Below are 27,697 nucleotides of genomic sequence, written 5' to 3'. Positions count from 1 at the left end.
AGGCGCACAGGCAGAAGTGGTGAGGACGTGGGCAAGTGATGGGGCGTGGGCTGCGCGTCAGGGCTAAGGTGCTGGGCCCTGGAGGTCAGGCTGGAGGGGGACCTCGACGGCCCTCTGCGTCCGTACACAGAAACCGGACCGTGATCCCCGCCGTACACTGAGGCCTCTCCTCGGATTACAGCGCCAGGGCCTTTGGGAAGTCCGGGGCGAGGATGGAGGGTGGGCGCTGGCGGCTGGACGGAGCGGGGCGGAGCTGGGCTGAGGACACGGCCTCCCTCCCCCGCTCCTCTCAGGTGACAGACCCCGCGGACCCCCGCCCCGCCCCGCCCCGCCGCATAGTCAGGGGGCCGGGCCCGCCACTTCCGAGAGCAGCCATCGCCGCGCGCGGAGCCTCAGCCGTCGGTCCTGGACCCGGACCCCCTTCCTCTCCCACCCGCCGCCGCCATGGCAGCTACGTCCGCCCCCCGCGGCCTCCTCGTCCTGCTCCAGGTGCTGGGACTCGCGCTGGCGCAGATCGTAAGTGCCGCTGCCACTCCCGCGTCGGGGTCCGGGGTGCGGGGCCCGGGGTCCAGGACCCACGAGTCCGGTGAAGGCGTCTGCCTGGCCTCTACCCTCCACTGACACTTCCTAGCCCGAGGGGCCACTTCGGACAGTCCCGCAGCGCAAGTCCCCTCAGGAGGTGCACAGACGGGGCGCAACCCGGCACCGTGAAAGGTCTACGAGCCGAGGAGCCCTTGGGACCCTGTCCCGAGATGCTCGGCCTTGGCGGGGACAGCAGCGTAGGGCAGGAGCTGGCTCTGGGTCCTGGCAGCCCGGCAAGTCCAGGCGGCGGGGAAGACAATGCTGCCCATTCAGGGGCTCCGGGGGCCTCCGCCCTCTCTGCCTCCCGCGGGGCGCCAGCTCTGGCCAGACGCCGCTCTCTCCTGGCCGCTGCCTGTCTGCGGGGCTCATGGCCGAGGCCGCCTCGGGGATGGAGGTCCAGCGGGACGCCGGCGCGGTGCGGTACCCTGTGCGGTTCGCAGGGCCCGGGCGCCGTCGCTACCCTGTGCGGTTCGTAGCTCTTCGGCGGTCACCTGGCACACGTGGAACCCAGCACGCGTGGAACCCCTGCGTAGACCCCGCTCCCCCCCGTAAGAGGGCCGCCCCAGGGAGGATGGAGGAGCGGTGCTGGGAGAGAGCTCTGAGTGGAAGGAGAAGACAGGTTTCTTGTCCTTACGCCCCCCCTGTCCCCATCGCCCCCCATTTTCCCTTTGGGTTTCACATTCACCAGTGGGAGGGGAGAGGGTGGGTACCTTCTCACCATCGAGACGTGAATATTCATCTAAAAATGATATACGAGCAACTCTTCATTGTACTATCTGTGACTTATTCGAGCCATGAGGCTCTCCATCTGTTCCACGCCACGACAGCAAGGGCACCGGGGTACAGTGGAAGGAGTCGGGCAGAACTAGGGCAGAATCTGGCTTCACCACTTACTCTCTGTGATCGTTCTTAATCTTTCTGAGCCTGTTTCATCAGCCGCAAGCTGGGGCTCAAAAAAGTATCCTCCTCACAGTTCTGAGCATTCATTAAGATCCTATGCGTAATGGTACAGGGAATCTGGTGCACCGCAGGTTCTCAATAAGCGGGAGTTCGCTGCTCCCTGCGGAGGTGTCTTTCCTGGGGAAGGTGCACCCCTAGGACGCCCAGCTCCCTGCACTGTCTGAAGGCTGCACCCCTGTGTGTGTTTTCAGAGAGGTCCGCCAGGAGAGCGGGGGCCCCCAGGCCCCCCGGGGCCGCCGGGTGTGCCTGGATCCGACGGCATCGACGTGAGTCTCTAACCTGGGACAGGAGGGGGAGGGAGCCTGCGGACAAAGGGCAACTTTGTGAGCCTGGGGGCGGATGGTGGGGGTGGTGGCTGGAGACGCAGTGCCCCGTGTTGCCAGTAGGCGGTATCTACCGCACCACAAGGAGCCCATTTATCTTGCAAAAACCTCAAACTAGCCGGGAGATGCAGAGCCGGTTATAGCTGCCCACCGACAAGAAGCTGCTGTCTGCCCACCGCAGATCACAAGGACTCCTTATCCCCACTTCCCCTCCTCTTTCTTCTTTTTCGGAGTGGGAAACGCCTTAACCCCTCGCCCTGCTGCCTGGCAAGTCTGATGCTTCTTCAGGGTAGCTCCGGAGCCTTGGTCAGACCGCTGACCAGCTGGGGCCAGACTTCTGTCTCTTCCCTTTGCATTTCTCGCCCGGATTTTGAACCAGCTGGGCTTGTTCCCTGCTTTCCCTAGCATGATGAGGGTTAAATACCTCATTCAGGAGGCTCCCCCAGGAGGTCAGCTCTATGTTTACCCTTCTGGACAGACTTCTATTCAACCTGGTGGCTCCGCCTCCCAAACACAGGGCCCCGCGTCTCTGCCAGCTCCCGGGCTGCTGCAGGCTCTGAAATGCAATGCTGCTCTGGGGCTGGATCTGACCAGACTCTGCCTGTCCTCCACCAAGAGTCCTTTGTCATGGGGAAAAGGAGGTCCTTCCTGCCTTGGGAAGATTGAATCTGTCCCCTTCATAGGACCCCTTGATCTTTGTCCCTCCCAGTCCCTTGCTTTCCTGACCCCAATCCAGACGAGAGCCACTGCCTACTTCACTCAGCTCCCCTTCATGTTTTTCTAAAAGTTTCTTCCACACTTGCCCAAATCCAAGAGGCATCAGCTCTTGGAGGTAACTCGAAGCCCACAACCCCGTTTTCAAGTCTCATAACTGGTACCTTGCCAGCACTGGCATGTCTAAAACCCATTGTGAGTTAATATCCTCTCCGGCCTGGCTGGGGTTGATTTCAACCTATGATTTTTTTTTTTTTTTTGAAGAAATAGGGCTGTTTTCCTAAAAAGTGCGAGGCTGAGGGGGCCCAAGAGTGAAGAAAAGAAAGTGAGGAGAGAGGCATGTGGGACCCGTCAGCCAGGGCTTGTGTGTGCTCACTTGGGGTAGCGTGAGCCAGAACATGCTCTCATCAACTTGTATCTTGCAGGGTGACAAGGGGCCCCCTGGGAAAGCCGGCCCTCCGGTGAGTGCTTTTTCCTCTCTGACCTTTGACCCTTCCAGTTCTTGCTTTCTGGCTAATATTTGCCTCACCTCTGTTTTCAAGGGACCTAAGGGAGAGCCTGGCAAAGCAGGGCCAGATGGGCCAGACGGGAAGCCTGGGATTGATGTGAGTAGACTGGTTCTGGCACTTTCCCTCATATTCTGCTCAGAGTGGGGTAGCAGGATGGAGACTCTATGACTGTGAGCCCGCTTCCTCTTCACGTGACCTGTGATTTCACTGGAACCCCTCACATGTATATCAAGAGCATTGAATCATGGGCACATGGGATCCACAGAGTGGTTCTGTTAGTCTGCAGCACCCAGGATTTAGTGTCACATGGCTAGCCTCCAAGTATCAGACTGAATACTCTGGGTGGAACTGTCTTTGTGTGCTTCGTCCTCTTCTTCCCTCTTCCCTTCCCTTCCCTTCCCTTCCCCTCCCTTCCCTTCCCTTCCCTTCCCTTCCCTTCCCTTCCCTTCCCTTCCCCTCCCCTCCCCACCCCTTCGCAGCTGAAGGTACAACTCAGGAGAGGAACATTATTTGGCTGATACCAGAGAGTTCTTGGGGACCCTAAGGTCACAGGCTCCTGGACACAGGCCACTGGGACAGTCATCTGGTTGGGGGATAAACTTGGCTCAGTCGTTGAAAGATGGGAGGAGGAAGAAGCTCTCATGAGTTGCCTTTACCCTGCTGGCTCAAGAGGTACCCACCAAAGCTGTGCCCAGCCACCAGGGCCCCTCCCACTCATCACACCCTGTAAAGATTACAAAGCACATTGCCTTTCACATCAATCTTCATATCCACCCAGAGAGGTAAACATGATTATTAATCCATTTTACAGATGAAAAAACTAAGGCTCAGAAAGTTGCCAAGGGCAGACATCAAGAAAGTGACAGTTCCGGACGTGTGTCTATGTCTTCTAGATTCCTAAACTAGGAGATGTGAGACCTGGCCTGACAAATCTTTGAGCCTTGGTTCTTATCTTTCAAAAGATGATAATCTGTCTGCCTCCCAGGGTTACTGTGGGAACTAGGGGAAGGGTGTTGAGGCTCCTAGACCTTCAAGAAGTGGGGTAAAAAGCAGTCTCAGCCCACCTAGGAGAAGCACATGGGTCAGGGAGCAGGCTGGCCTCTCACTGATCTAACTTCCTCCTTCTCAGGGTCTAACTGGAGCCAAGGGGGAGCCTGGCCCCACTGGGACCCCTGGAGTCAAGGTAAGTGGCCTGCTGGGGATTCAGCATGAGCAACCTAGAGCCAGTGTTTGGGAGGGGCTGCAGTAGAGAGGAGCAGGGACCCAGGAGACCATAGCCTCTGAGCTTCTCCCATTGCTCTTGCAGGGCCAGCCTGGGCTCCCAGGTCCCCCTGGCCTGCCAGTGAGTATAACGTGGCAACCCTTTGTGGGGAGGGGGTACTTGAAGAAGGAGCCATGAACCCAGTCTCTTTTCCTTCTGTTCCAGGGCCCTGGCTTCGCTGGACCTCCTGTGAGTCCTCAGGGGATGGGGCAAGGTCCCTAAGACTCCTAGGGAAGCAAGATGCAGAGGGCTTTTAAGAGAACGGCCATTATGGGGAGGGTCTAGCATGCTCTGATGGTGTCAGAAATGGGCACACTTGCCAGAGAACCCTGGGCCAGCCCATTCAGGGCCTATCCACCGGCTCTGGGAGTCTCTGGTCTTTAAAGCCCTAACCTGTCAGTCCTCTGAGGTTGGTTGCAAAGTAAAAGTGGGGAAGGGGGCCTGGGTGCTTGTCCCTACCTGGGTGCCTGGGGTGGGCTAACCCTCCAAGATATCCTGACCAGTGACATCTCTGCTCCTAGGGACCACCTGGACCCGTTGGGCTTCCTGGTGAGATTGGAATCACAGGTGCCAAGGTGAGCCCCAGCCACCTGTCTGCTCACTCTGCCTCTTGCCCTCTGCCTTCAAGCTAGCAAGCTAGGTGTCTCTCCAGGAGCTCCTGGCCTGCCTCTGGCCATCAGGGAGCTCCTCCAGGCCTAGGACAGAAACCCCTCCTGCTGAGCTTCCCCTGCAGTGGGTCTTTCAGGGAGGCCAAGGGCTGGAGTCATCCCTTGCCAATCAGGCCTTGATATCCCCAAGAGTCAGACCTCAGGAGGTGACCTGGCTGGGCAGGTGTATGATATGAGCCCCTCTTGCTTCCAGGGAGATCCTGGACCAGAGGGACCATCAGGTCCCCCAGGCCCTCCTGGGAAACCGGTAAGTGTCCTCAGACCTCTCGCGTAGCAGTGTGCAGCTGAGGAAGAAGAGTCACTGGCAAAAGCCGAGGGTGGAGAGAGTTCACATCAGGCTCTATCTCCACACATCTTCTCTTAGGGCCGCCCTGGAACCATCCAGGGCCTTGAAGGCAGCGCGGATTTCCTGGTAAGAGGTGGTCCTGGGTGGGGCTAATGTAGAGAAGGGGTGGGGCAGCTGGAGAGGGGCGGTGGTGGAGATAGGTCGGGTCCTGGCAAGGGGCTGTGCAGAGTGGCTCAGCTAGGCGGGCTGGGAAGAGGGTTTGGGAGTTGGCAAGATGGGGAAGCACTGCCCAGCTGGCCTGAGGCAGGCACATGACCACAGAGCCCTGCGGAATTTTCTTCTCAGTGCCCAACCAACTGTCCAGCAGGTGTGAAAGGCCCCCCGGGGCTGCAGGGAGTGAAGGTGAGCTACTGGCCCAAGTTTTGGGAGGGCAGAGCAGGTGGTTGGGAGGGGACCTCATACTGAGCTCTATCCTTTCTTTTAGGGGCATCCTGGCAAACGCGGGGTTCTGGGAGATCCTGGACACCTGGGGAAGCCAGTAAGTGTGAGGGCGGAGGGCCGTGGTAGGTCCTACTCCTTCAAAGCCTCCCCTTCTTCCTTTCTTTCCCTTCCCTCGTGGGTCTCTGGGGGCAGAGCCTTGAGCTGGGGGCAGGAGGTCCATGTTCTAGGTCAGTATGTTTCTGGGCAAGTCCCTTCTCCTTGCTGGGCCTCCATTTCACCATCCAGCAGTCACGGGGCACTGGGAAGGGATGGTATCTTTGCTTGTCTGTATACTTATCTCTTGATCTGCCTGCCTGTCTGATCACTCGTTCCCACCTTTTAGGGTCCCAAAGGGGACGTGGGTGCCTCTGGAGAGCAAGGCATCCCTGGACCGCCGGTAAGAAACACTTCCCCTGGAGCCTCCTCTCCTCACCCTGGGAGACCTCAGGGGAGTCATTCCCCTGCTCTGGCCTCTAACTCATAAAAGGGATGCCTGTGCCCCGCTGGCATGTCTCTGGGTAGGGAGCGGGAGGCTGAGGCTGACTGTCAGAAACTGGGGGACAGGAACCAAGTCTGTCAGTCAGCAGACTCGGTTGAGGCCCAGGTTCTGCCAGGGTCATTTTGAGTGACCCTGGTGAGTTCCTCCCCATCTCTGAGCCTTGGTGCCCCCTCTATGAGATAGGGACTCAGCTGCCTGTCTCAGAGGAGCATTGTGAAGAATGAGGGTGGGGGTCAGAGAAGGTATCATGAAGTGGATCTTAAAATTGCCACCGCTACTATCATTTTTCTGTCTTGACAGGGTCCCCAGGGTGTCAGGGGCTACCCAGGCATGGCGGGACCCAAAGGAGAAATGGTAAGTGAGTCTGAGGGTTTCCTGCAAGAGCTACTCTGACAGCCCTCTGGCCTCTGGGGTCCAGCTGGGACTGACTTGCACCTCCTTCCCTCTTCCCAGGGTCCTCGTGGATACAAAGGCATGGTGGGCTCCATTGGCGCCGCTGGGTCACCAGTAAGTCTGCTCCTGGCACCTCCTCCACACAACCCCACACACCTCCTCCATGCTGGAGCTCCCCGGACCGCAAGGGCGGGGTACGGCTCTCTCTGAGGCAATTAACTTGGATTCCTATTTGTCCTTCTTGCCAGGGTGAGGAAGGTCCGCGGGGGCCACCAGGCCGAGCTGGGGAGAAGGGCGATGTGGTGAGTCCTCAGGTTCCTCTTGTCCAACCAGGGCCCTTGGGGAATACTGGGGAGGGCTCAGCTCCATGTAGGACGTGCATGTGTGCGTGTGCGCGTGTGAGTTACTCGGTGCCTGTGCGTGTGGGTGACTGGTTTGGAGAAGCCCAGTCGGCTCTGTCTGCCCCCGTTGCTCAAAGCCCAGCCTGCTGCTGATCAAATTCATGAGAAACCATGAGATTCAGTCCCACAGCCCCCGAGCCAGACGATGAAATTCCAGCAAATCAGCCATGGGGCTAATGGGATTTGGTCCAGATCCCAGTTCTCTCAAACCTCCCCCCTTTTTAAAAAAATTAATAGACTTAATTTATTTTGAGCAGTTTTGAGTTTACATAAAAATTGAGCAGAAAGTAAAGCTATTTTTTTTAGTTTTTTATCATGCAAGTTTTAAAATATACAGAAAAGTAGAAAATGATATAATGAACCCCCATGTACCCAGCTCCCCAAATTAACATTTTGCCACACTTGCTTCATCCTTCCCCCTTTCCCCGATTTTCCTTTGCTTTGTTATTGTTTTGCTCTAATATTTTCAAGACAATCCTTACCGTCATGTCATTTTACCCCTAAATACTTCTGTATGTATCTCTTAAAAATAAGAACTTTTTCTTACATAATCACAATATTATCACACTAATAAAATTATCAATTATTCCTTAACATCATCAAATAACCAGTCTGTGTTCATTTTTCCCTAGTTATCTTAAAAACATCTCTTCAAGGTTCTTGTACCAATTAAGACCTAAACAAAGCCCACACCTTGCATTTGTTTGTTGTGGGATATAAGTGGAGCTCAGAGTCTTGGTGGGGTCTTAGTGAGTGCTGGCTCCTTCTTACCACCGCCAGCCCAGCTCAGGCCAGCCCAGCCCCTTCTGCTTGACACTGACCTCTACTTCCCACTGGGTCTAGGGCCAAAAGAGCACACCTAGGCCCCCATCCTCCTGCCCTGCACAGCGTGGTCTGTGCCAAAGGGACCGTGGGACCCAGAGGTCACTGTTAGCTATTCCCCTCCATCAACAGCCAGACAGGCATTCAGCATCCTGAAAGTGACCTCATCTTTATCTACTTTGCAGGGCAGCCAAGGTGTTCGAGGACCCCAGGGAATAACAGGCCCAAAGGGAACAACTGTAAGTGTTTCAGACCCACCCTGACAGAGACGGGGGTTCATTCAACTCTGTCCAAGACCCATGAAAGCATGGAACCTGGGATTTTAGACTGAACTCTGTTGCAAGCTTTCACCTTGGGAAATGCCCACTTTCTGTGCCTCAGTTTTTTCAGTCATAAATAGGGAGGTGCTGTAGGAGAGGTCATGAGAGGCTTACACCTGGGACCCTTGCCACTCACACAAGGGAGGGACTGTGGTCCAGCCTCTGAAGTCCCCTTCCCACTTCCGCTCCTCTCCCCCAGTTGGCTGGTGGCACACCTCCAGATGACTGGACCCACTTCCTACCTGCACAATACAGCTGTCACAGAGGGACATGGGTGGGTGGCCTGAGCCCAGTCATCTCCCCATTGTGACTCTACCTTCTCCTCCTGAGCAGGGTCCTCCAGGCATCGATGGCAAGGATGGGACCCCAGGCACACCTGGCATGAAGGTAAGAGCGGGAACTACTGGCAGGATTGGGGCAAGGGTCGGGGTCCCTCCTGGCTCAGGCCCTGAGTCCTATCACACTGATCCTGGAGGCCTAGGAGACTGGGACCTTCGGGTGTCTCACTGACACATCCATTCTTGCCCCTGGGCCGTAGTTCTCCTGCCTGCACTCGGTGGAAGCTGCGGACACTCTGGGTGGAGCTCTCGTTTACGCCTCTGGTTCTCTGTCTCTCTCAGGGCAGTGCAGGACAGGCGGGGCGGCCAGGAAACACAGGCCACCAGGGCCTAGCGGTGAGTATGGGGTGGAGCCATGGGGGCTGCCCCATGGCAAGCTGTTTCTCCTCCTCAGAGAGGCCAGGTGCTCTGTTGTCCCTCTCCCCACAGTAGCATGAGTTGGCAATGAAGTCAAAATCCGGACACTCAGGACTCTTGCTCTAATCCTTGCCCTCACCCAGCCCAAGCCTCATCACCACCTCTGTGGGCTCTGGCCTGGCTTCAGCCTTATCTTTGGGAAAACTGCTCCAGTCTTCTCTTTGGCTATTCCAGTCCTCCATGTTGGCTGCGTGGAATCTGACCATTTCCCTGCTATGCACCCCATATGGCCTTCATCGCCTCCAGGAAAGTCATTCTGTCCAGTTCATCAAAAAATAATTACTGAGTACCCAAGATACACCAAGCGGAAGGGAAAATAGTTATGAATGGAACAGCCACTATCTTTGTCCTCCTAGCTCATCTCAGCATTCAGGGACCACCGTAATCGGACCGGCCTACTTCTGTTCCCTTTTTAACCACTGCCCCTCTTCGTGGTCTCCCTTCTCAACACTGCCTTGGCTTTTCTACCCCCACGCCTTCAGACCTTTGCTCATGCCTCTGCTTGGAATGCCCTTCGCCATCTCTGTGCCTCCTCACCATTCAGGGCCCCTCCCTCTCACACCTTTCAGGGACCCAGACTATGGACACCCCACCCCCACCCCCGCAGCCCTGCTCCATGCTGGAGGCCCTGAGACCAAGACTTGCTAATGTGTCCATGTGCATACTGTGTTTCTGTATGCACCACATGTGCCTATGAGCACATAGTGTGTTCCTCCTCTCCCGAAAGACTACAGGTCCCTCTGTCCCCACCTCCTCTCCCACCAGGGCTTGGGGATAAGCATAGTCAAGTTCCTGAAGCCATGTCTGGGCCTTCTGTTGTTCAGCCCACAAGGGGGAAGGATCTGGATCAGGGATGGGAGGTAAAGCACAGGTGCCTGGGACTCCCCCATGCCTGGACAGAAATTGATTTTAACTTCTTTTCACAGGGTGTGCCAGGTCAGCCTGGGACAAAAGGTGGCCCTGGCGACAAGGTGAGGTGACCCCAAGCTGGGAGCAGAATAGCTTTACCTGAGCAAGGGGGCCTGGGGATAGGGATGAGGAGCATGCTGTAAAGACAGCAAAGCTCAGGCCTCACCCCAGACTCAGCAACTTGGCCTGGACACAAGTTTCTTGAGCCTAATCACCTCCCTCCTGCTCCCTCCCTCTGCCCCTTGTCCCAGCTGGAGACAGGATGGCATAGCTCCAAATCTAGATGAGAAACAAACACAGGAAAATCAGTGGAGTCCCAAGGACCTGACCAAGAACATCATTTCCCATCCCCAACTCATTTGGTTCCAGTCTATTTAGGGTTCATTGGGCTTCCCTAAGGCCAAGGGCCTGACTGGGCCACCCAGACTGACCTGAGACTTGTGTTTTCCTACAGGGTGAGCCAGGCCAGCAGGGCCTCCCTGGATTCTCTGGTCCCCCCGGAAAGGAGGTAAGTGTCCCCTCCTTTGACACAGGGCTCTTGCTTTGCCCCCTGCCCCCAGGCCTAAGGACCCAGCACTCAGTGTATGGGTCTGAGGGAGACTGTGAAGCCCTAGGCTGGGTTACCCTGGGTACTGGCCAGGCCTTTGCCAGTGATCAGGGAAGCTCTTCCCCTCTTTGTAAAATGCACTGAGGGTGAGAACTGGTTCAGTTCTGTAATATGGCCTCTGCGGATGACCAAGCTGACTAGAATGGAGAATCTAGCAGACAAGAATTGTTCGTTCGTTCATTTGTTCATTCATTCATTCAATAAACATTCACGAAATACTTGCAACTGTGCTAAATACTAAGACACATAGTGTCCTACTCACAGAGCTTACCATTTAATGGAAGAGAAGACATTAAATAAGTAACCATATGATGACTGATTATAATTGGGTTTGGTCCTCTGAAGGAAAAGTACAGAGACACGAAGGAATAAATGGGGGGTAAAGGAAGGCTTCTCTGATGAAGCAAATTAGCTGTGACCCAAGGATGGGTGGATGTTAGCCAGCTGTGTAAGGGAGTGATCCACCAGGTCTACTGCTTACTCCCAGTTTCTCTGTCCCTCAGGGAGAGCCAGGGCCTCGAGGAGAAATCGGTCCCCGGGGCATCATGGGGCAGAAGGTAAGTGCCTGGCACAGTGGCCCCTCCCTGGAGTCATTTGCAGTTGCTGACTCTGCTGGACCCAGGATCTGAGTCCTCTCAGTGGCTCCAGCACCTGCCCAGTCCTACCCAGCTTTGTATGAGGCCTCCCCAGCCAGGACCCCAATTTGTTGGTCTGTAAAGTAGAGCAAAGGACCTACTTTCTGCTGGTGACAGCAGAAAGGGAGGGCACCCTGACCATGTAGGGTCTGGCCTGGGGTCTGGCAGGGGTAGACTGCCCGTGCCAACAGCCTGGATGTGACACTTTCCATTTCAGGGTGACCAAGGTGAGAGGGGGCCAGTGGGGCAGCCAGGCCCTCAAGGACGTCAGGTAGGTGCAGGTCAGCTCAGGTAGGCGGTGGGGAGCATGTCCTGACACCTCATTTGATTTACTCCTTTGGTTTCTTTTCTCGTCAGGGCCCAAAGGGGGAGCAAGGGTCCCCGGGAATTCCAGGGCCACAAGGCTTGCCAGGCATCAAGGGAGACAAGGTACCAAAAGGGACTGGAAAATACCTGGTAAAGAGGCCCTAAGATCCTGGGGTGTGTGTGGGGGAGTGGAGCTTGAATTCTTCTGAGCTTCCAAGTCTTCCTGGAAAAATTACTCTTTGTGGGTCCAGGGAGTTCTGGGGGTGAGGCAGAGCTGCAGAGGGGAATGTGACCAGGAGCTGAGGTGGAGGAACTCATCAAGTCCCTTGCTTTCTGCAGGGCTCCCCAGGGAAGACCGGTCCCCGCGGCGGTGTGGTGAGTACCAGCGCCTCCCCTTCCCCCGCCTAGGGGCGTCGCAGGCGTCGGGGGTGGGTGGGATGCAGGGCGGCGGGTGTTGGTATCGCAGCCCCAACGCGGAAACCCCTTGCTGCTGTGACTCATGGTTCTGCATTAACAGGGCGACCCGGGGGTGGCCGGCCTCCCAGGAGAGAAAGGCGAGAAGGTGAGCGGTTTGCGTGGGGTTGGCCAGGGAAGCAGAGGGCGGCCCCGGGGCTCCGGCACTTCTGACTGCGCTTCCTTGTGCCTGCAGGGCGAGTCTGGAGAGCCGGGGCCAAAGGGACAGGTGAGTCCAGCCCCTGCGACGCCGCCTTCCTTTTCTCCCGCCATCCGCCCTCGTCCTGCTGGGCTGCCGGGGAACCGCCACTCCCCAGGGCCCCTCCCCCTTCTACACCTCCTCCCACTGCGTGCGTCCTCTCACCTGGCTCTGCACCCATCCCGCCCCGGCAGCAAGGAGTCCGCGGAGAGCCCGGCTACCGGGGCCCCAGCGGGGATGCGGGAGCTCCCGGAGTGCAGGGCTACCCTGGGCCCCCTGGCCCTCGAGGACTGGTTGGAGACCGTGGCGTGCCGGGACAGACTGGGAGACAGGGCGTGGCGGTGAGTTGGCCCCCTAGGGTGGGGGTCTCCTAAATAGGAAATCTCTTGGGGTGCTGCTAATGCCCTGAAGGTTGGGAACTCCCAGAGGAAGCTGGCGTCTCTGAGACTGGTTCCACACTGCAGATCGGAGAGGATGGGTGTGGGATGCAGCAGGAGGGATGTCGGTCAGATGCTAGAAGTATTTCCTGTGAATAAGTGGACCATGGAGGGGTCACAGGGCACAGGAGCAGCAGCCCTGGCAGCCAGGGGCTTCTTCCTGAAAGGGCGGCTCTGCTTTCAGGGTCGAGATGCCAGTGATCAGCACATCGTGGATGTGGTGCTGAAGATGCTGCAAGGTGAGGGGAGGGGCACCAACCCAACCTCACCATCCAGGTTAGGGCATCACTCCCCCTTCAGGAGTCTCTCCAAGTGGCCTTTCCCCAGTGTCTGGAGCCCTGGGTGTTCATTCCGGCTCTGCCTATAAGGGCCTGGGGACCTTAGATACATCCCTGCTCTCTATGGACCTTTGACTTCAGCAAAAGGGCCTGAAAAAGGGGGAGGTTAAATACAGGGCTTTTCTGTTCTGTGCCCACAGGGGCCAGGGGCCATCAGGACGCTCTGCTTTCTGGGTTTTCTGAGTTGGCGCCCATGTCACAGACCTATCTCTCTCCTTCCCTCCAGAGCAACTGGCAGAAGTGGCTGTTAGTGCCAAGAGGGAAGCCCTGGGTGCGACTGGCATGGTGGGTCCCCCAGGACCCCCTGGGCCTCCTGGGTACCCAGGCAAACAGGGACCCCATGGGCATCCTGGCCCTCGGGGTGTGCCTGGCATCGTGGGAGCTGTGGGTCAGATTGGCAACACGGGGCCCAAAGGTGAGTGCCGTTCTGTGGTGAGGGTGGGGGCCAGACGATGGGCTTTGGCTCCTGTTGCTCGGCCTCCTGTTTTCTCTCATCCTTCCCCTTCCCAGGATGAGATCTCCTGGGCTTTCTTTTTTGGCAGCAAATTGATGAAAACAAATGTACTATTGTATAACCTTATTTTTATTTTTTTGCGGGGAGGTTGTTTTAAATTTACTTAGTGATACACCATACACATCTTTGCATGTCTCTGGAAGTGGGGAGGCAGATTAACAAAACAGTAAAGTGGGCAGACATGAGAGTCACAAGATGGCTATGAGTCCAGACGCTGCCACTTTCTTGTTGTGACCCTTGGACAAGTTACTTGTTAATCTCTCTGGACCTCAGATTTATCATCTGTAAAATGAGGATATTAATAGCAACAACCTCATTGTGGTGAGGATGTTAATTACATTTAGAGGTAATTTACATAGTTCATTGCTTGGCACATAGGGAATGCCAGCTATCCTTATTATGAGACACGTTCCTGTAACGAACTTTATCGGCTATAGAGTTTCATCCTTTGTCTAGACCTTCTTTTATTTAACCACTTCTGCAGTCATTTCCAAATTTCCTCTGTTTTAAACTAGCACAAAATAGGAATAATTGCTATGTGTGAAATAGAAATTAAATAGCAACCAAAGTAGAAAAAAATATATTCCAGTTCTGGAAAACTAAGGCCCCCTTCTTTCTCTTCAGGAAAACGTGGAGAGAAAGGTGACCAGGGAGACATGGGACGTGGGCACCCGGGGATGCCTGGGCCCCCAGGGATCCCAGGTGAGAACTTGGCCCTGCCCAGAGGCAGTTCTGCCCCTCAGCTCTGGAATTAATGACCCATAGACAACTGGATCTTTACTGTGGAGGCCTCATGCTCTGCAACTCAGTGCCATGCACCCAGCTTTTGCACCCCTTTGGAGTACCCAGGGGCCTCTGAGAGGGGTCCGGCTGGAAACTGGACAGCTGGGATTCTGAGGACCTCCTGGGTTGTACCAAAATCTGCTTCATGGAGGGAAAGGAAGGGTACTTGCTCTCAGGACTCATTGATTGAAATTTGGGAGTAATTCACAACTGGATGTAACTCCCAACCTGTTAGTCTGGGGCAGAGTCCCTTCTACCTGTGGTGTCCTTGGCTTCATTCTCCACCCTACCCCTCCACCTCTGAAAAGTGGAACTTAAAAGTTCTAGGGTGGAGACAGGCGGAGGCCCTGATGTTTTGATATTCTCCCTTTCACAGGTCTTCCTGGCCGCCCCGGCCAGTCAATCAATGGTAAAGATGGAGACCGAGGGTCCCCAGGAGCCCCAGGAGAGGCAGGTCGACCTGGCCTGCCAGGCCCCGTGGGGCTGCCTGGCTTCTGTGAGCCTGCGGCCTGTCTTGGAGCCTCAGCCTATGCCTCTGCACGCCTCACAGAGCCCGGATCCATCAAGGGGCCATGAACATCAGGCCAGGATAGAGCCTGGCAGGCATCCTGGGGGAAAAAGACTGGGTTCCCTCTGGGTAGACATGAATCCAGCTTTCCCAAGACCTTCTGTCTGGGACCCAGGAGTCCTTAGGAAAAAGAAATTCTAAAACATGGAGGAAGGGAAGGGAGGGTATCAAAATGAAAAGATGAGGCCAACAGACAGGGCTAGTGTCACTGGAGAGTGCAAGCTCCAAAGAAGATGGAGCGGCACCACTCAGATGTTACTAAAACAAATGTATCCTTGATTTGTACCATCTTCCACTGGCCAACAGAGGGACTTAGCTCTCTGCTGGTTCCTGATCCCATTTCACCCCCTGGACTTACTGGGTGACTGCTGATGGGTAACTACCTGAGGTGGCCACCCTTAAGCCAGCCCCACTACTTCCTCCCTGCATCCCGCCCGTCTAAGTATTTAAACCCCCTTTCCCCTTCTCTTTCTGGCATCACCTTCTCCCACCACTCCCTTAGATCCGCAAAGGCCTTTCTGTAAATAAAAACCCCCAACTTGGGTACAAATCAGGATGTGAATTGTTGGGCTTAATTTCTCATGGATTGAGGCTGGGCCTCCTCTGCTTGGGAACGATAGTCAGGGGCTGCAGAAGAAGAGGGCAGCGGGTAAGGCACCTTCCTCTGGGCACATCCTGAATTGTGAGCATTAGGATGACACAGCAAGTTGGAGGAACATCTGTGGGAAGAACCTGGGGGTGGTCAGGACAGTGACCTGCTATGTAACTTTGGGCAAATCACTTCCCAGACTCTGTACAGCTGTGACAAGGACTCAGCCAGGTACAGCTGTGACAAGGACTCAGCCAGGTCTTATTTATCCTAGTAGAGCACTCCTGGTGTCTTGCCTGGGGCCTGGCACATGGGAGGTCCTCTGTGAGTTTGGCACCCATTGTGTGCTGGCCCTGGGGCAGGAGCTGGCAGCGAAAGATAAGACTTGGCTCTTACCTTTCAGGGGTTCCCAGGCCAATGGGAAAAACAGACATGGACTGGATGATGGGAGCAGAAGTGATATTCACTCACGCCACTGTCACTAAGGGGACGTCTAGGGGAGAATGGCTCAGATCTGATCTGTACCTCTGGGGGCTTCCAGCCTCATAGCTTTGTAGGCAAGCAAAGCTGCTCCAAACAGCAGAAGCAGGGAAGGGCATGGCAGGCAGGTGCTTTTGACTCATGCAAAGATGGGAGTTTTTGAAATTCAGAGTGACCAATCCCTTTGCTCCATTGTTTATTTGGGCATTTGTTTCTTTCAATGAAGCATTTTGCCAACTCCAGACCCTCCTGAAGGGAGACACAGGGCTTCAGCCTCAGGTCTGAGTATTTTCTGAAGCCCGGGCCCTCCTGCACCTCACCCTAAACTTGGCTGCGCATCTCCGTCTATGCTGGAGCACCCTTTTTCTCCTCTGGCCAGCAGGGGCAGAGAACTCCCCTTGCCGGCCCACCTTCTCTCCTCCCTTCCTTGCCCCAATATGTGTGTGCACATACACACACACCACTACTGGTGACATCTCAGCATCCTTACCCCAATCCAAAGATAGACAGGAAGGATAAGGTGGGGTAGACCTAAGGGGCACAGAGGTGGCTTCGCCCTCAGTGCTTTGGCAAATCCTGAATCATACCAGTCCCCTTTCCCCCATCCCAAGGCCCCACTACAGCTGGGGCAGTAGGAGCCTTGGAATCCAGAATCTGGGGCTCAGTGAGAAGGGGAAGAGGATGAGAGCTGCAGCAGGCAGCTGCAGCCTGGCTCTGAGCCGGCTCCAGGTATTTCATACCTAGTGGAGAGGGGCTTCTCCCTTCTATAGACCAAGTCACTTTACTTGTCTTGGTGTCTGAAAACTTGGCCTTAGGAGAGTCATTTGAAAAGAGGAAAAAATGAGAGTTTCAAAAACCAAAACCAAAAAGAAAACCCAAAACAGTGCTTGGCACATAACAGGGGCTCAATAAATAGTTATTAAGTGAATGCTCAAAGAAGACCCCACCGACCATCAAACCAGGAAGGAAAGGATTTGGTCTTGGCTACTGTGTGGCTGAGGCATGTTCCAAGACGGCCCAGAGCATCTAGTTTATTTCCTCCTCCAAGAACAGGGATCTGCCCCTCAATAACTGAACCTTGGGAGACAAAAATCTAGTGCAACAAAAATAAATTAGGAATTTAACTCCTATGTTCACAAACAGGAAAAGGGGGATTTAGGAAGCCAAACTGAGTATTACATCAAGGCAGCCCAGGCTCTTCCTGGAGGTTCCGCAGCTTCTCCTCCAGAATGCAGCCTATGAGGACTGAGTTCCAAACCTGCCCTTGGCTGGGCTGCAGAAGTCTGGATGATGGGATTTTGTTTCAAGTAATTTAGTAAACCATTAATCTTTCAGCCCAGATGGCCGGCATCCAACCCATGCCACCAAAAGTTTAACAGTGAAAGGGGCCTTCGGCCAGAGCTCTAGTGTTTTACTAACAAACAAGGCCCCAAGTTGGCTGCTGGTCATTTTGGCAATTTCCAAAGTGAGTATCAATATGGTGGCACTGGGTGGGCATAGAAGCTGATGAAGCCCTCCGCCAGGTAAGCACTGGCAACAGCAGTGGAGCAGCAGTGGAGAGGCTGCTCTAAAGAATCCTGGTAGGGGCAGAAATATTCCCGTTGGAGGGCTTGTTTCTTATCCATAAACCGAGGATTCCATTGATGACAGTACTCACAACCAGTTGCCTTGGTTATTGGACCTCTGTCACGCTCTTCATGAGGTCATAATCAACTCAAGTAGATCTAGGTGGATGAGATGTGTCCTCTGTCCCCTTTGGATAATCTATCTGATAAGCACTGCAACTCAACCTGTCCAGAACTAAAGTCAAAACTGGAATCACCCCCACCGCAACCTGCTCCTTCAGGGTGCTCCTAATTCTACCATCTACCTGGCGCCCAGGCCTGAAATAAGAAGGATGCATCACTTTCGACGTTTTGCCTTCACCCCTTTATCGCAAGTTTCTTCTCCAACTCTGCTGATCTCTCCTTTTCACTCATTTGTTTAGCAAATATTCATTCATTCCCTACATACTATTTGTTCACTGCTTCCCCAACTAGAATGTACGCTCTATGAAGGGAGGGGATTTTGTCCTGTTCACTGCTGTACCCTGAGAGCTTACAAGAAGATACAGTATTTAACAGGAACTTATACATATTAGCTAAATGACATTATTCAGGATAATAGCCACATGTTTTATTATGGCACACAGCCCCTTAAACCTGACCCAACTTCCTCTCTCGCCTCGTTTGTCCTAACTTGCAATTCCTAAAATGCCTCCACGTTCTCATGTTGTTGTACCTGCTGTTCTCTGGAATACCCGCCGCCCTTCCTTGCCTGGCTGGTTCCTACTCCTCTTTCAAAACCTGATCTCGTCCTCTAACAATCCTCTCCTCACCCTGACTGCCAGCTGGGTTAGACACTTTTGCTTTTGTGCTTATCCATATCATAGTGATTATGGTGAATTATTAATAGCATTATTAACAATTATGATTATTAATGTGCATGTGTGGCTGAGGCATGGTAATCAGTTATTGAGCTCTTATTATCAGGCACTGTACTAAACACCCTGCAAACATCATCTCATGCCACCCTTACAAGAGCCCTGTGAAGCAGGTATTAACCCCATTTGCTAAGTTAAAAAATAAAATCTTTTTCTCAAACCCACTTCCACCAACAGCTGCCATCCCATACTTTTGGTCCCTTTTATGGGAATAAAGGGTTGTCTAATTTGGCTCTTAACTCATCACACTGTCCTTGGATACCTCTGCTGGTCTCTCATCTCCCCAGTAGCTGACACTCAGAAGGGTCTTGAATCATAAGTTGTTGGATACAAGTTCTCTGTAATTTTCTTTATATAGCACCAAGAACAGAACTTAAGGGCCACAAGTGGTACTTAGTAAACTTTCTGCTAATGATGATAAAACACTCAAAACAGTCAAAGCTACATAAAGTACGTAAGTACAGAAGAAGCCAAAAGATTAATGAAGATCGAGTAGAAGAAGGCTTTCTCAGGAAGAAGAATACTACATAAAGGATTAGGGGTGACAATGAGAATATAAAGGTAAAGGCCAGCTCTCCTTCGATAGCTCAGGTGGAGAGCAGAGGACTGTAGACTAGGTAAAGGTAAAGGCCAACCTGGAACCATCATCGATACTAAAGTTACTGAATCAGTCCCAGGAATTCTGCTCCTATCCTGAACAGAGGCAGAATTTACTAGTAGCTCTCAGACTTCAGCAAAGGGCCAAGTCAGATAAAGGCAGTACTTACACACAATAGAGGCTCCGCCCTTAGATTCAGAGATCGACCCTGCTAAGGGCATGCTATTTTACCTGTCTCGATCTGCTTTATTCTGCCCCCTGCAAAGCGGGTGCAAAGTGGCACCTCTTTCCCTCCTTGGTTGGCCTCTCTACTTCTTCCCCTGATTGGTCAATACCGCAGGAAGCTACCAGTATCATTATGCCATACCTATGCCTCTGCCACCCATAAATTTCAGGTGACCAGGTTAGAATAATCGGATTAAAAAGCTAATTACTGCTGCCACATGTAAGGAAGACCAAAGATGCAGCTGAGCAGACCAGACAGGCCCAAGACAATTTTGGTTATGAAAATGGAGAAGGAACAGTTCCAAATGATGCTTCTAAGGAGACACTAGCGCAAACTGTGACATTGTGGAGTGGAGCAGGGGGAAGGCACTGAAGACTCTGTGAGGGAGGCACAGCGATGGCGCTGACGTCAGCCGGCATTAGGGCCATTTCTTCCTACTACTCTTCATGTCCTGGCAACTCAGTCCTCTCGGTAATAAATATAGAGTTGGGTAACAAATGACACACAAATTTTGTCAAATCGAAGACAAAGTACATTAATTTGCATTGGCAATTTTAATGTTTCATTTGTGCGGAACTGAAATTTGTATTTAAAGGCACAGAAGGAAGGAAAGGCAGTTATCACAGCATGAATTCACGATAAATGATGCTGGATAAAATCACAGACTGCTCCTCTTTAGCCTTAGGAAATAAATAATGCAGTACTAAACTAGATCTTTATTTTTATTATATTTCCATGTGACGTCATCACCCAAATATGGGCTAAGCAAAAAGACTTTCTGGCCAGGCACCAAGGGTGCACAGTTGATCCCACTTTGAAGCAGTCAAACACATAGCTTTGAAAACTGGAAAAGAAAGCTTTTATAACATTTGTTTTAAGAAGAAAAATTATTAGCATATCAAGAACTGTAACTTTCAAAAATGGAACCAGGCCTGATTAAATAGTACTTATGATTTACTGATAAAAATTACAAAAATAAAAACTAAAAACTCTTCTGTCCTTGAAAGAGATAGAAAACTATATATTTTTTCCTATAGTATCATAAGAGAATCATCAGTATTTCACCTTTAAGTCTCTTAAAATGTCATTTCTTCTTCTTTCCACATTCTACCACTGTAAAAATAGCAAAACCTGTTCAATATGACAATTTCTGATAAGTGAAAGGATGCATTATATATGTTAAAAGGGTATGAGGAAAAGGCTGAATGTTTTGAAAAAGACTAGTTTACCCCTAATGGGACCATATTACCAAGTGGAAAACAAGATAAAGACTGAGATTTTCTTAAAAACAAAACCCAATGATTTGAAACATTCTGTACATAGTTTCTAATTTGAAAGCACTACTGGAAATTCCTGATCCATGTTCAGCAAGAGAGGGAACAGAGAATTTGGCAGAACAGTAGGACATATTTCTAAGTACTTTTGTTTAAATAACATCAGCCATACCAATTATTGTCTGTCTTCCTTATTTAAAACACTGATTGGCCAGGTTAAATCATAACAGCATGAAAGTGAAAACAAGTCTCAACTTAGGTATGAGCACAATGATTCAGAACCACTGTTTCTGCGTTACAGAGGACTCAGAGGTTGGGTGTCCTCTCTTAAACATATGCCCACAAACACCTTATATGCAGATTTTACATGAGTGTGTAAATAAAACAAGTTCTCTATTTTCAACAATTTTACAAGTTGATGATAAATTTGACATTAAAGATAAAACTATGCCTCTAAAAACATTAAGCCTTAAAATTTTATCCAGTGTTTTCGTAAGAAACAAATTATTAAAATAATTTTTGAAATGAGATATTAAATGTATTTAAATCTGGGCTTTTCTGTACTTAATACTTTTTCTTAAAAAAAGAAATTAAAAACATCAAGAGCAGGAACATGCTGCCAGGACAGAAATAATCAGAAATATCTTCAGTTGCAGACTCTGTGCAATTCAATCTTGTTTTGAGTTTTTCAAAGCTTGAAGTCTTTCTAGTAGTGGAGGATGAGAATAATGCCACATTGAAAATAGCCAATCGGAAACAGGGAATCCCAAGTTATCTTTGTTTAGTTTGATTAAAGCGGAATATAAGTCTTTAGCCTTCCCAAGTTTCTTGGCAAATGCATCAGCTTGAAACTCAAATCTGCGGCTTAGGACTGTTAGGCAAAAAGAAAGAACCTGAAAAAGTAAATAAAAAGGTTTTAACCACTGTCCAACTCTTTGTTGTCACTGAAGATTTCATGAACTAAGACTGCAGAGGAAGTTTAGCTCAGGATAAGAGAAACAGCAGGCCCAAAGAAAGATCACTAGTATTTAGGGAACCTAGGATGGGGAATTATTATAAAGTGAATCTTCCCCCCAAGCAAACAGACCAGAAACATATAAATCCAAATAATGTTACCCTTACCAAAAAATATTAAGTTTTAAGAATTTGCCATGAACCAGGCACTTTACATATTCCCCAATGATCCTACAAGGTAATTATTCTTACTCCTGTTTTACAGATGAGGAAGGTGAAGTTCAGAGAGGTGAGATAACTTGCTTGAGGTCACACAGCCAGGTGGTAGTGCTGAAATTCTCAGGGACCCCAAAGCCCATGCACACCACCTTCCTCAGAGTCAGAGTGAAGTCATGGTAATTTATATTCAGACTCTTTTTCTTTTTTTAAAAAAATCCGTCATCATTTATCCACCTTTAAAGGATAATGACAGTCTTTACTGAGAATATTCTTTAAAATATACTATAGCTTCTAATGACGATCTCAAAATTAAATTTTCTAAAATGTTCTGAGCTCTGCAGCATTGCCAGAATACATATCTAGTCTCTAAAGGTAACTGCTATGAAGGGGACAAATTCCATTTGAAAATATAAATTTCTGAGGGAAAAATAATTTCTTTGCATACTGAAGTATTGTAGGTTGAATGACAGATATTTCTTAAGAACTATCTTAAGATATTTCTTATCTTAAAATACTTAAGTATTAAAACAAAAAAAGGTTAAAGTCTCTCATTTGTACCTCTTATTGCCACTAGCAAATATAAGAGTTTCAAAGTAAAGTTTGAGAGTTTCTGCTTCCTTCTAAGATACATTCAAACTCAATAACTGAATTCTGCCTGAAATTTCTTTCCAAATCTTCATAGGGATAGAATCATTAACTGGTGTGTGTGTGTGTGTGTGTGTGTGTGTGTGTGTGTGTGTGTGTGTGTGTTGCTCACTCTCTCCATATTAAGGCAAATTGTTTTTTGAATCTAAAACACATAGAGACATAAGCAGATATTAATATGCACCTACTGCTCTTATATAGTTTTCCAAACTCTTCTTAGTAATTTTCCCCAGGAAAATCTCTTTCCTATCATGTCCTCTTCAACACTGACATTAAACATAAAATTTTCTGTTTAAATATCCAATCTTTTTAAAACAAATCTTAAGGGCTCTCTAAGGTTTTAAAAATTATCTCTGTGGATTAATCACATTTCAAATTACTCTAATGCTCCACATTTTATTTAGACATGTTTTGAAGTGAACTCAACTACTCAACATAAGGGAACAAACAAAACAAAAAACCCTAAATAGCCCAGTTAGATGCCACAAAGGGTAATGACTAAGACTAACACTACTTACAAGGGGACCCTTCTACTCAGTCAGAGTCTAGTTAACTTTTACTTAATAAGGAGGATTATCTGATTTTCCTGTCTATAGCAGATTAAAGAAGAAAATTAGAAAGGAATAGTGGCGTAATGGAAAGTCACATTAATAGTAGCGAGAATTATCAGCCTGACTGTGAGGGAAGAGACAAGAAAATTAGTTAAATAAGTAAATAAATAAATAGTACAATTGCTGGAAAAGTAGAAGGTTCAATAGTATACATGGCTCAGTATCCTTAAGGCATTACTGAACTAGGACAGAAGACAGAAATGACAATATTTTAAGGCGGTCTGTAGTTTCTAAGCACTAATAAACTGTGTAAGGTATTTTACAAATATTTTCAATAAGTTAAAATACAAAATTAAAACATTAGAGTTTAAAGATAAATCTCAGTTCTCTGAAAAATCTGTTTAGTTTATGGGACAATCCTATATATTTATGATCTATTCCTCTCTAGTTTTCTTTTCTGTTGCCTTATCCTTCTCTCTCTCTTTATGAACAAATAGAATTCATTTAGTTTATCTTAAAACCTTAACTCTACAATCTGTTCCAAGAAATAATTCTGAATGGCAATATCTTAAGCTTCCCAATATTATTTCTTGGCTTAATCTGGAAGCCTTATCAAATATTACAACATGCTGTCATCATCAGATTTGTTAATAGTCTCATTAATCCATGTCTTATCATATGTATGAAGCCCCACGACTGAGCCATCACAGAGCAGTGGTTCTTATCACTTATCATAAAGTACCCAATTCTGATTTAGAGGGACTGGAGTGGGATCTTAAAACAATTTTGAAGCAGGTGGTCAGAAAACACAATCAGAGGAACACTGTCATACAGCCTCCCTTATCTAGCCATACATATATATACTCAATTATTTGTCTTGCTCCCTCACACACAGATTTTGACTCAAGCATTGGTGAATATATGGTCTAGGACATAGCATTCCAACAGTTAATCTCCATCACCAAGTCTCTGAGGTATGTGTTATTTCAAAGTTTATACTACTGAAGTCTAATTCTTCACTTTTTTTTCCCCCCAAACAAGTTTTTCTTGATTAGAGCTGGGGTTTTTCTGCTACTGTCTTACACTGGCCAGTAAATCAAGGGACTAAAAGACTTTATTTCATCTCCTCGTTGAAACTATAGTTCTGTTTATTTCTTTTCTCACTACCCTAGGGGTTCTAGATTTGAAACAAGACATATGTGAATAATTTTAAAGATTATACATTACCTCGTTGTAAGGTGAAAAAATAAACTGGAAAATGATCAATAGTCCAATTAGAGTGGGCTGGCTATCATAAAAACCAAATGCAGCAAAAAGCTCCTTTCGACCAATTAACACAGCAAACAAGAAGAAACACAGGAATGAATTCATCTAGAAAGGAGGACACAAAATTTCTAAGTTATTACTGAGCTGATTTCACTGCAGTACCAAAAAATTAGACTAAGACATTATGGTGTGACTTTAAGAATGTTGTTAACATGGGGGCCAAAAAAGAGTTTAGGTAGTTACATAGTTTCTGGTCTAGAAAGAAAAATAAAATTTCCCCAAAGGTAAAAACTATATAGTTTTCTCTAAGGACGGGCTTAAGTAGAACCTCCTACGATTGACGGTTTAATCAACAGCAATAGAATATCTTCTTCTTGTAAAAAGTTAAAGAGCTAGAATGGATTCGGGCTTTGTTTGCACTAGGCTGTAATCAGACACAAGGCCTCCCGCTTGACGTTGATTGGCAGGCTCCAAAGAAAACAGGCATCCCTTGAATTCTCTTTAAGACCACTGGAGCTTTACTGAATAGTTACAAAGGCCCCCCCAAAAAAGTAGGTCTATTTTTAACAATACATAAAAGAGAAAAATTATCAAAAGTCTGTGCCAAAATACTAGTAAAGGGGTATTGGAATAAAGTTGGAGAACAAATACTATTCTTTTTCCTCAGCAGATGAGGATCTCAAAGGTATATCACATTTAGGCGTGTTGCTCCAAACCATTTATCAGGTGATTCAAAAAGCTGCCAGCTTACAGTGGGGCTCAGAGAATAAGAAGGCTCACCATCTGGCCCAGGATGAAATGCAGGCAGCTCTGCCACTCAGCCTTTATAACTCAGTGGATCCAATATGACAAGTTCCAAGAGAAAACTTCAGTCACAGTGAATGTCCCTAGAATTACAAGCTTTGATGCCATTTCCATCAAGTAACCACTGCCCTTTTGAAAAACAACTTTCAGTTTGCTCCTGGGACCTACTAGAGACTGATTCTTGGCCATAGGACACAATCATCTTACAACCTGGGCTGCTCCTCCTGAACTAGTTGCTATTTTAATCCATCTAGCAAGGAAACTGGTATGCTTAGAACTCCAACACTAGGTATAAGTAGTAAATATAGGACTGGGAATGAAAAAAGTCTTGAAGGCAGAAGTTAAATGAGCAGGTGGCTCACACTCCTGGTATGCCAATTCCTGATACTCTGCCACCCCTCAAATGACCTTTACTCGTGGGAAGTTCCCTATAATTATTTAATTAGGGAGGAAACATTTGAGCCTATTTTACCAATAACTTAATATGCTGGCACCAGCTAAAAGTAGACTGCGGTGGCATTACAGTACCATCCTGGAAGACAGTGGTGAAAGGAAATACTCTCAGTAAGAAACTTTATGCAGTTTACCTCATTGTGCACTTAGACTGGTAGGAGAGGGGCCTGAGCTGATTATATACTAATTAATTCTTATATACTAATTATATACTAATTAATTGGCAGTGGACAACTAATGGGTTTGGCTGGATGATCAGGGCCTTGAAACAAACTAGAGTATGACCAACAGGGAGATCTGGAAAAGAGAGATGAGAAAAACTTCCAAAATTAGCCCTGAGAATGATAATATTTTGGTCTAATGTGAATGTTCACCAAGAGTCCCACAGCAGAGGAGGCGGAGAGGTGGAGAAGATGTCTGCTCTGTGGACGGTAGCCAGCCTCTCTCCCCAGGCACTTGAGGACTTGGTCATGAACCAAGTGGCCAAGGCGACAGGTATGGAGTTAATACATTAATCAATAACACAGACATCCCCCCACTAGCTCCTACCAGGTGCCCAAGCTATTAGAATTGGCAATCAACCCCAGCCCTGATGAGGTAGCACAATTCAGGGACCAGGCCAGCAGCTGACTGGCTGACTTCATTGGACCCCCACCTTCATGAAAGGGTCAGTGATTTCCTTGTTTGATAGAATATTTACTTTGAATTTAGATATGGACTTGTTTAATGTCTTATTCGCTGCCGTGTATCCATACAACATAGCTTCAAGCCAAGGAACTCATTTTTATACTTAAAGATGTAAGCCACCAGAAAATCCCTATATGGGTTCACAAGTCTACCCATGTAATCCAGCACCCAGAATCAGTTGGCCATTTAAGACTCAGTTAAAGCTACATATGCTCAGAACCAGTCAACAAGATAATAGTGCTATTTCACCCAGAGCCTGCAACCTGTGATCACTCTGTGGGTTTAGAGGTATTAACACCCAGAGGAGGAATGTTATGGCAACTGCTATTTTCTTCTTTATATTTACTACATTTTCCAATTTCTTTTCAAAGGATATATAATGACTTTTAAAAGAGAAAAAGATGTTTTTTAAAAAGCATTTTAATATCCGAATTATCTAGGCTCATGCCTTTTGATCTTACAGCGCCCATAGCTGAGTAACCCAGGTGGCAATGATGATAGTGGTAACAATAATAAATTTCATAGTACCTACCACATTCAAGGTACTACTACAAACTCTTTACATGTATTAACTCTTTTAATTCTTCTATCAGTCTTATGAGGTATTAATTATGTCATGGAGGCAAAGAGAGGTTCAGGAATTTGCCTGAGGTCATGCAGGCAGTGAGTCACAGGTAGTAAGGCAGGGAGCCATGATGTAAAGCCAGGTAGCCTGGCTATAGCATCTGTCTTAAGCTTTCTACTGTAAGACCTCTCATGCCTGCCATATTTCTCATTTGACCACCATGTCATAAAAAGAGAAATGTCACTCCAAACTTACCTGGCTAATAATGATATTTTTGACTGTGTGTCCCAACTTCCAATGTCCCAGTTCATGGCCTAGTACAGCAAGCACCTCCTCATTTTTGCATCCTTGTTTCTTATTCTGAATCAAAGAACAAATTAAAAACACATTAACAAGAACTTTTAAAAAGTTTATACCTTTTAACCCAGTAAGAGCCCTTCTTAGATTCTAACTTAAGGAAACAATTAGACTTTTGTGCAAAATTATTCAATCACTTAACAAAACATTCTCTGAACCACTCCATGTTAGACACTGGGTTGAGCATGAACAAGACACATCCTTTGACTTCATGAAGCTTACAGTCTAATTTAGATTAGGAAAAAGTGGAAAAAATATACATCTTTGTCAATAGGGCAATAGTTAAATAAATCATGACAAAGTCATATGAAAGCCATATTATAAACTCACTAGAAATTTTGTTTTCAAAAATTATGTTTTGACATGGGGAATTGCTCATGAAAGATAATGTCAAATAATAGTTATGTTATACACCCATTAGAAATGTTTTCAAAGATTACATTCTAACATAATGGTTTATTAGGTGAAGAAAACAGGAAACAAAACTAAAATCATAAAGTATGATTCTAATTACAAGATATGTATATCATGAGCAGAAATACACAAATATAGAAAACAGACTGGAAATATATCAAAATGTTAGCAGTTTTTCTACGTGGTAGAATTACAGTGATGTTTATTTTATCTTTCTTATATTCTAAATTATTCAGGAATAAGTACATATCACTTATGACCTCCAAAAAATACATTAGGAATTGCCATTTTAAAAACTGTGACTTCCAAGTTAAGATGGCAGAAAGAACATTCACATCTAATTTTATTCCCTCTAAAAACTCCAATCAAACTATAGCCAATGGATACATATTTTTTACAGATATAAACTCA

The 27,697-nt window shown here is 48.5% G+C and overlaps 2 protein-coding genes across 3 annotated transcripts in view; one reads left to right on the top strand and one right to left on the bottom strand.

Moving 5' to 3' along the window:
- The first annotated feature begins 389 nt into the window (after positions 1-389).
- On the top strand, positions 390-15,282 carry COL9A2 (collagen type IX alpha 2 chain). The gene is made up of 32 exons (XM_016140061.2): positions 390-516; positions 1,734-1,808; positions 3,005-3,040; positions 3,122-3,184; positions 4,218-4,271; positions 4,395-4,430; positions 4,515-4,538; positions 4,871-4,924; positions 5,211-5,264; positions 5,382-5,429; positions 5,649-5,705; positions 5,788-5,841; positions 6,127-6,180; positions 6,583-6,636; positions 6,736-6,789; positions 6,924-6,977; positions 8,084-8,137; positions 8,552-8,605; positions 8,839-8,892; positions 9,900-9,944; positions 10,337-10,390; positions 10,993-11,046; positions 11,342-11,395; positions 11,482-11,553; positions 11,770-11,805; positions 11,948-11,992; positions 12,080-12,112; positions 12,277-12,423; positions 12,704-12,758; positions 13,084-13,272; positions 13,996-14,073; positions 14,531-15,282. The coding sequence occupies exons 1-32, from the start codon at positions 445-447 to the stop codon at positions 14,728-14,730; spliced, it is 2,067 nt and encodes a 688-aa protein (XP_015995547.2). The 5' UTR covers positions 390-444; the 3' UTR covers positions 14,731-15,282.
- A 4,346-nt stretch (positions 15,283-19,628) lies between these two features.
- Positions 19,629-27,697, bottom strand: part of ZMPSTE24 (zinc metallopeptidase STE24) — a 33,202-nt gene continuing 25,133 nt past the window's right edge. For both annotated transcript variants that reach the window (XM_016140062.2, XM_036232383.1), the window contains 3 exons: positions 26,771-26,875; positions 23,968-24,111; positions 19,629-21,264 (listed from right to left, as the gene is read on the bottom strand). In XM_016140062.2, the coding sequence (XP_015995548.1) occupies positions 21,040-21,264; positions 23,968-24,111; positions 26,771-26,875 (474 nt within the window). In that variant the 3' untranslated portion in view covers positions 19,629-21,039. The remainder of the gene's footprint in view (positions 21,265-23,967; positions 24,112-26,770; positions 26,876-27,697) is intronic.

Source organism: Rousettus aegyptiacus, unplaced genomic scaffold, assembly GCF_014176215.1.
Source record: "Rousettus aegyptiacus isolate mRouAeg1 unplaced genomic scaffold, mRouAeg1.p scaffold_m13_p_1, whole genome shotgun sequence".
Lineage (NCBI taxonomy): Eukaryota > Metazoa > Chordata > Mammalia > Chiroptera > Pteropodidae > Rousettus > Rousettus aegyptiacus.
The sequence above is the reverse complement of the archived record's forward strand: the minus strand, read 5'-3'. Positions and strand labels throughout refer to the sequence as shown.

Coding starts and splice junctions, on each gene's coding strand:
- COL9A2 (XM_016140061.2), top strand. CDS start 445: ATGGCAGCTACGTCCGCCCCCCGCGGCCTCCTCGTCCTGCTCCAGGTG. Junction 8,606..8,838: donor CAGGCACACCTGGCATGAAG/GTAAGAGCGGGA, acceptor TGTCTCTCTCAG/GGCAGTGCAGGACAGGCGGG. Junction 11,396..11,481: donor CAGGCCCTCAAGGACGTCAG/GTAGGTGCAGGT, acceptor TTTTCTCGTCAG/GGCCCAAAGGGGGAGCAAGG.